The following is an 8,035-nucleotide window of genomic DNA, read 5'->3' as shown; positions in this document are numbered from 1 at the left end:
GGAGCACTGCCATCCGCCGCGCCCTCCGCCGGAAGTCCCGCCCACCGGCCGGAAGCCCCGGCCCGCCCCCGCCTAATCGCCAGGGGGGCGGTGTCCGCGGCCGCACCCCTCCGACCACGCCCGCGGGAGCCTGGTTCCGATTGGTTGTCCCGTCCGTCTGTCCGCTGCAGCCGGTCCCGCCTCTGCCCGCGGGTTCTCGGCGCAGAGCCAGAGGCTGCGCCTGGGCCGCTGGGGGGAGGTAGCTGAGGGCTGGTGGGGAGAATGACCGCCGCTCAGGGTCTCCGCTGCAGGGGCGGCCCCGAGTGACAGCCGTGTGAATGACCAGCAGGTCCCTGAAGGTCCGACCCAGCTGACACATGACAGTCCAGACTGACCTCTCGGAGTGGGGTGACCGCACTGAGTGGTGTCCTCAAAGGACCTGCCAGGTGGCCCCCGACTTTGGGGGTGAATCCATGGTCGGGGGGTTGTACTGAGGGCCTGCCCCACAGTCCAGGGCTGGAGGAGGGTGGATCGGACGTAGGCCTGACGGTGTCCCTGGGGTCAGTGGGCACTTAGGGGCGGTGAGCGCACTGGTAGGTACTTGAGAAGGCAGATGTGGACATTCTGGATGAGGCCGGCGGCGAGGGGAGTCCGACCACAGCGCCCAGGCCTGTGCTCCTGCCCCCGTCTGTCCCACACGGTGCCCACGCGTGCACACGCCCCCAAGCCCCCAGGTCTCTTGTCGCAGTTTATTTCTTGCAGGCACTTCTCTGAAATGACCTCCTTGCTGTTTCCCTGTTTCTGTGTCTCCTCACCCTTGAAAGGTCCGGCCCTCAGAGGAAGAGTCTGGGGTTACTGGTGCAGAATGGACCAGAGGGTTCAGGCGAGCCTTGTGGTGCCCCCCTAGGCCTCCTAACCCCTGCTGCCCTGGCCGCAGAGTAAATCTGAGCAGTGAGCTGGGTTCAGACACCCCCACAAACACAGGAGCCTCTCCTCGGTGTGGTTATTCTAATTTCAGCAGCCCAGAGTCTGCACCCAGCCTCAAGGAGCCGTGCCCCAACGTCCTCCTGGGGCCCCAACTGGGCTGCCCAGATCCTCAGAGCCCAGCCCCGCCCCTGCCTGGCTGCGACCTCGGGGATCCCTCATCCCCAACAGGGCCGATGACACTGTCTTCTGCATAAGGAGGGGGCGACAGGTGAAGAAAACATGGATGAGGGTCCCAGCACAGTGACTCTGAGTAGCTGGTGCCCCGGGCCGTCTCTCCCAGCTACCGAGCCCCCGAGCCCAACAGCCCAACAGCCTCCCTTCCCTCTAAAGGGCCACCCCCACCTGGGCCTGTCTGGGGTCTTCTCACCAGGCTTGCTGCTGGAGCATCCCCCTTCCCAGCTGCCCCAGGAGGCAGGCCAGAGCCTGGTGTCACCACCCCCCAGGCCCCTCGCCCAGCTCCTCGCCCCCTCGCCCAGCCTCTGCAGTCAGTCTCATCCACATTCTAGAATCTGGTCTGAACGTGTTACTATGGCCCTTTACCCCGAGTGTCGGCTCTGTGCCCTGCCAGCCACCCCACAGAGCTCCAGCCCCAGGGCACACGTGGTGGGTGTTAAGGGTTCCAGCAGGTCAGCTGGCGCTGAGGAGGGCAGCCCCCTCTCCTCCCTGGGGAAACACTTCTCAGCCTCACCATTGAGTGCACGGCCTCCTCTGAGAAGCCCTTCTGCTCTTCCCCAGGCCCATCCCCATGGGCCGTAGGCATCAGACCATGGGCTCATCTGTGCCCCAGCCTGGCCAGGGGTGAGAGGATGGTGACCCAGGGTCTGAGCTCAGAATACCCCCACCCCGTCCCGACCTGTAAGGAAGACGCAGGGACAACGCAGCTTGAACGTTTAATGAGCCGGGTGCTGGGTGCTGGGGCGGGGGCTTTGGGGGAGGGGCTAGGGCACAGAGGTGCGCACGCGCAGCATGCTGGCGCGCAGGGCCTGCCTGGGGCTGCCCACGGCCCAGCGCAGGGTCACCAGGTCCCCCTTGTGCTGCGGCCTCGGCCCGTTGAGGTCAGCCTGGCCGCAGTTGCTGTACCACCAGCCGGCGCCCATGCGCTCCAGGCTGCAGCTGAGGAAGGTGCGGTCGCCGTTCATGCAGGGCGAGCAGGCGTCGTGGTCACGGTCGAGTGTGCTGAAGGCGCTGCCCTCCTGGTTGTCCGTGAGTCCCGAGCCCCGGAATGCATCCCCTGCGTGCAGGCGCCGAGTGGGCGGCAGGCCCCGGCAGCCACTGGCCTATGCCCCCCGCCTTGCCTGCTTCACCACTGGGGCACAGGGCAGACACTTGGGGAGGAAGGGGTGACCTCCCGGGCTGGCCAGACCCTGGGGAGCCCCTGTGTAAGACCCCACGCCCTAGCCTGCAGGAGCATCTCAGCAAAGCAAAGGGACCTGGGCAGGGTGGAAGCCTCTCCGCTGCCCTGGGGTCCCTGCACAAAGAGGCAGCCCAGAGCCCCACCCCCACTCACCGGCGTTCCCTGAGTACCGGCCCAGGCGCAGCCTGTACAGCTCATCCTCCGTGCCCACGTGGAAGTCGTCATAGTGGGCCTGCAGCGTGAGGTTGTCAACGCTCTCCAGGTCAACCACCAGCTCTGCCCGCCGGCCCGGCTGGGACGTCAGATCCGAGATGTGCTCCAGCCCCAGCCAGTGGTCGCCTGCAGAGTGGGTGCCAGGCTCAGGGCTGTGGCTACCCGGCCCGGCTGTACACCCCGTGCCCCAGGCAGCGGCAACTTTGCGCCTCCTACCTGTCAAGGCCCCGAAGCCCTGCTTGTACTCCTGCCAGCACCTCTCAAAGTCCAGGGACTGCTCAGTGTCCACCTTTCGACGCTGAATCACTGTCCAGCCACCATCGTCATGCATGTCACAGAGAGCCTGGTGTGGGCAGGGCTGTCATGCCGGTGGCCCCCTCACGGGCAGCACCTTGACAAGTGGCGCAGGCCTGGCCCTTTCTGTGACCCCGAGTCTATCGGAGGCCCTCCCTGAGGCAGGGGCAGCCTCTCGGCTGAGGGCTCACCTGGAAGGGTGTGCTGGCTCCCTCAGGCTGGATGATGAACACGCCGCTGGAGGCACTGGGGTTGTCCACCTGGATCTGAGAGCAGTCCCTCCCTGTCGGGAGATGCGAGCTGAGGAGAGTCAGGGCCCAGACCCCACCCACACGCCCTAGAATTCTGGGGTGACCAGAACCAGAGACCCTGAAGGACCCTTCATGACAGCCCAGTGGGGGGACAGGACCCCCCCTCGCCTTGGGGCCACAGCTGCCCCCCCCTTCCTCCATCTCTGAGGACCCTGAAATCTGTGCTCCTCCCACTGCCCCTGGACACGGCTCCTCCTTGCTGGGTCCAGAATGAACTCACTGGCCTTGGGGGTCTCTACCAGCCTGGAGCCGCGGCTGGACACCTGGGGTCCCCTCTGCCCCCCTTCCTCCTTCCGGCCCGGCAGCGATCTGGGGTCCTGCGATTCCACCTGTGCCCTGCCCCTGCCAACACCGGGCACGCGGGCAGGCGGCTTGGCCTCCCACCCCCTACCCGGGCGATCCTGGGCAAGGGACTCGGCCACCTCTCGCGTCAGAGGCTGCCCAGGCGGGACAGGGTGCCCAGCCTGCGCCCAGCAGCCCCTCCCACCCCACCTTGGGGTTGCAGCGCCACCACGGGGACCTGCAGAGAAAAGAGCCTGGTCAGGGCGTCGGGCGGCCCGGCTGGCCCAGGTCCACACCGGCAGGCCACCAGCCGCCCGCCGCCCGCCGGCCCTCACCATCACTCGCTGCTGCACCAGGGACCGGGCCCGCAGCACCCAGAGGCAGAGCAGGAGGGTGGGAAGACGCTGCAGCACGCGGGCGGCCATGCTTCCTGGGGGTGCAGACGTCGCGGGGAGCCCTCTAGCCTGCCGGCCACCTGCCCCACGAGCAGAGCTTGCCTGGTGCTCCTGGGCAGATTCGGCTGCTGGCCCTGGCCGGCCTTTTGTTCAGGTGGCCGGGCTGGCCCCGCCTCTGCCCCTCCTTCGCGTGGTGGGGCTGCGCAGGCAGGGAGCCCAGGTGCGGACTGAGGGGTGAGGGGCCATGGTGGGGGCTCCTCTGTGCACACTTCCCCTTGGCTGACACTGGCCCAGCCTCCCAGGAGACCCCTGGCAGGGGGCAGTGAGTCCCCCAGGACCCACCCAGGCTGTGCCCCCAGGTGTCCCATTTCCACACATTTTACCAAACAGGGGCTTCCAAAATTAGACTTTATTTGAATGTCGTAAGGAAAGTGCACACCGACGAGTGTGGATGATGTGGAGGATGGGCTGGGGCTGTGACGAGGCCCCCGGTCCCCCAGCCTCAATTTGGTTCAACACTGAGACAACGGTCGCCCAGGGCCCAGCCTGGAGCTGCCCGCGGCGCCTCATAAACAGGACCCGGGCGGAGACGAGGCCGGCAGGAGTGCCATGCAGGCTAGGCCCCATTAGGTGCCTGTGGGCACTCTCCAGGGTCAGCTGGCCATACCAGGCACCCCAGCAGGCTTGTCCCTCCCAGCCCCTCCCAGCCCACAGCTGCCCAGTGGGAGGGAATGGAGTCGGGGGCAGCGCTGGAGGGTCCGGCCGGCCCGTACTGCCCCTGAAGGATCCAAGAAAAGGCTTCCTCTTTGTCCCAACCAGATTTAAGGCTCGTGTTTCCGACATTTGCTTTACTGCTTTAAGTTAAAATTACCTGAGCAAAAAATTTTCAGACATTTTAAAAAGCCAAAAACATGGAAACTCTTGCCAGCCAGAGACCCATCAGGGCCCCCGTGCCCACCGTGAGGGAGATGGCGCCCACAAGCCCACACAGGAGCAACGCAGTCTTTCTCAAACCTGCCTGGCCCAGAACCCCACCGTGAGATCCTCGGGGACCAGGTGCTCCTGCCGGTGGCCTGGGGGTCCCCAGAGACCAGTGACCACCAGAAGGCACAGTGAGGTAGGGGCGCCTACTGCAGCCCAAACGCCCCACGGCCTTGGAGCCGGGAGCTGGGGGCAGAGGGGAAGGGGCAGCCCCACACCTGGGCCCTGCTGGCCTCCTAGCGTGGGGGAGGCGGTGGGCTGCGGGGAGCCTGCGCTCGGATCCGCCAACACCTCTTTATTGACGGGCTGGGGATGGCGAGGCCTCAGCGACGGGAGAGGCGAGCGAGCTCGGCCCGGACCCCTGTGGGGGCGGTGAGGCTTGCTGTGTAGACGCTGGGCAGGAGCCAGTCAGGAGCTGGTGGTGGGCACAGGAGCCTCACCACATGCGCGCGGCAGCAGGATGGCTCTGCCGGGCGCCCTCCGGGTCTGGCCCTCTTGCTCCGCAGCCTCGTGATGGATCCAGCACGCCTCTGCAGCTCCGGGCTGAGCCGCGCCACCTACTTCTTCGGCAGGACGGTGGACACTCTCTGGAGACAGTCCTGCGCCACGGGCAGTGCCAAGACCAGGCCGACAGTGCGCCGGCCCAGCCAGTAGAGGCTGTAGCCCACAAGGCTGAAGAAGGCGGCCTTCATGGCCAGCCGAGACAGTCGGCCAGAGACGGACGGCGGGGGCACGCTGCAGAGAGGTGTCAGGCTGGGTCTGGCTGCAGGCTGCTGCTCCCCCCGCCCCCACCCAGCACCCCTTCCCCCTGGGGTCCACCCCCCCCCCTGGGCCATCCCTCCCCCTCGGGGCCCAGGACCCCCCCGCCCCCCGTCTTGGGCAGAGCCCAGCCCCGCACTCACGTCATGATTTCCTGGATATTCAGCTCAGTGCTCCAGTTCTTCTCGATACCGGGCACGTGGCCCATGCCCACAACACCCACAACCACGGATGGGACGCACTTCCTGGGCTCAGCTGTGGGGGAGGGGAGGGTCACAGCCAGCCCCACCGCACTAACCCACCCCGGGCACGGGACACGGTCCTGGCCTCACCATCAGAGGCGCGTGGCAGCTCGAGGCGTCGGGCCGCTTGGCGAAGCATGTAGGTCAGGTAGATGTCGCGCTCGGAGACAATGGTGCGGTGGAGGTCGGGGAACTCACCAATCATCTCGGCCATCATCTGTTCCAGCAGGTCCTTCTGCTTGCACTTCTCCACGTCGTCCTTGCTGGGAGGGGTGGCCCGCGGGGGCGGGTGGGGCTGGGATTAAGTGGGATGACGGCGGAAGGAAGGGCGGGAGGGCCTTGTTTGAGGAGTCGCGGGGTGTGGACAGGGGGCCAGGCTGGTGGATGGGGGCCAGGCCGGGCACAGGGGCCAGGCTGGGAGTGAGGGGCTGGCAAGGCGGGGCTTGGCCACCCACAGACCCTACCTGATGGGGTCTGACAGGAAGCAGAGGCCCCAGGCCAGCTTGACCTTCTGCCAGAAGGAAAGCGCAGCAATAGCCCGCTTGAAGGTGACGGGGATGGGCCGGTCGCCCAGGTGGAACTTGCAGAAAGGCACCTTGCTGGCCTGGAGCAGAGGCCGGCGTCAGGGGTCACTCGCCAGGGGCCTGGGGCCGCCCCCGCCCTGCAGCAGCACCCACCGGCCAAGCCCACACACCTCCTTGAAGGCCTCCCTGAACTCCCCGCCGGGCGCCATGCCCAGCTGCTCGGTGATGTGGGCCGACACCTTCAGCAGCAGCATCTGCATGAGTCCAGACATGACCCCGTTCTGTGGGAGGAAGGAAGGGAGGGGGCCGGCCGGTCAGAGGTGGAGCTGCTCCAGGCCTGGGAACAGCGCAGCAGGCCACCAGGTCAGCAGGCCGGAGCCACCCCAGGCCACCTGAGCATGCAGAGCTGTGCTGGTGGCTCTGGGCAGCAGCTGGGCCATGGGGCGGGCGTGGGCTCACGGGCTCGCAATGGGCACCCTGGGCTGCTCAGGCCAGCCCTGGGTCAGAAAGGCCTCCTCCCGCCTGCCCATGTGCGGCCAACACTGACCCCGAGCGGTGTCCATCTTCTCCCCGCCTAGCCCACCCCTCCTGGCCCTTCCGTTTGTCCCCCACTGGGGCCCCCCTCCCAGAACAGAGCCCCGAGCACCCCTGCCCCTCCTCCCATATCAGGACGCAGCCATCCCAGCCCCCCACCCGGGGGCACCACCCCACCTCTCACCCGCTTTGCCTCCTTCCACCTGTCGGGCTGGGGCTCTGTGCAGCCCCCTCACACCATGGTCTCTCCTGCCTGCCCCCTAGAGCCCAGCCTGGTGGGCAGAGCCCAGAGCCCACATGCGGGGAACCCCAAGGCCCAGACACCTGGAGAACGGTTCAGGGAAACGGGGTGCAGATACAGTTTTGGAAGAACAGGAGAAGATCAGGGGAGGGCTGTGGGAGCACCCCGCTGTCTCTGTGAGCTCCCTGCCCAGACCCTTGTCCCCATGCATGTCCGCTGGGCCCCTAACCCCACGGGGCCGGGTCCCTGTGCCCTGCTCAGTGAGCCAGGTCCGTCCTCCCCCCGCCTCTGGCCCACACGTGTCGGGGTGGGGGCCGGCAGTGGCTGAGGGGGGGTTGAGGTTCAGTGACTTTCTCAATCCATCTTCTAAAACAATCAACAGAGCACACAGAGGACAATGACACGGTCATGGGCCACCTCGCCCTGAGGGCTGTGACCGGGTGTTTGTGTGGCGGGCTGGTCCTGGGCAAACAGGCGGGGGCCAGGCCGGCGGGCAGCCCGTCACACACCACGTTCACGCTGCCTGTGTGGGCAGAAGACAGCGGTGCCGGGTGGGGGCCAGGCCCCCACTGACCACATCTCGGCACTGATGCAGTGCGGAATTCACCAAAGTGGGGGGCTGACCGCCCTCCGCGTCTGCCTGGGACGGCGAAGCCAGAGGGCGTGTGTCAGCACTGCAGAGGGGAGGAGTCACCCCAGAAGAGCCAACGCAGCCCACCTGGTGACCCTCCCGTCTGTCCACAGCGAGCACAGTACGGGGCTGGCTCAACAGGCCTGCGCTGTCCACACTCCACACATTCCAGTCAGACTCGGCCCTGACCGGCTCCTGGGAAGTGATCCCAGGCCCTGGGATGTCTAGCTGACAGAGTCTCTTTGTTTACCTGGGGCCCTGGGCCCACGGCAGTCTGCACCAGCAACGTGGCTTGGTGGAGGCCCTGG

The 8,035-nt window shown here is 66.8% G+C and overlaps 1 protein-coding gene across 1 annotated transcript in view; it reads right to left on the bottom strand.

The window, feature by feature from the left end:
- Positions 1-4,191: 4,191 nt before the first annotated feature.
- Positions 4,192-8,035, bottom strand: part of TRABD (TraB domain containing) — a 15,943-nt gene continuing 12,099 nt past the window's right edge. Inside the window, exons 6-10 of the mRNA XM_023734634.1 lie at positions 6,492-6,602; positions 6,262-6,401; positions 5,888-6,060; positions 5,699-5,810; positions 4,192-5,531 (exon numbers count right to left, since the gene is read on the bottom strand). Coding sequence (XP_023590402.1) covers positions 5,354-5,531; positions 5,699-5,810; positions 5,888-6,060; positions 6,262-6,401; positions 6,492-6,602 — 714 coding nt within the window. The 3' untranslated portion in view covers positions 4,192-5,353. The remainder of the gene's footprint in view (positions 5,532-5,698; positions 5,811-5,887; positions 6,061-6,261; positions 6,402-6,491; positions 6,603-8,035) is intronic.

This window comes from Trichechus manatus, unplaced genomic scaffold, assembly GCF_000243295.1.
Source record: "Trichechus manatus latirostris isolate Lorelei unplaced genomic scaffold, TriManLat1.0 scaffold00069, whole genome shotgun sequence".
Taxonomy (NCBI): Eukaryota; Metazoa; Chordata; class Mammalia; order Sirenia; family Trichechidae; genus Trichechus; species Trichechus manatus.
The sequence above is the reverse complement of the archived record's forward strand: the minus strand, read 5'-3'. Positions and strand labels throughout refer to the sequence as shown.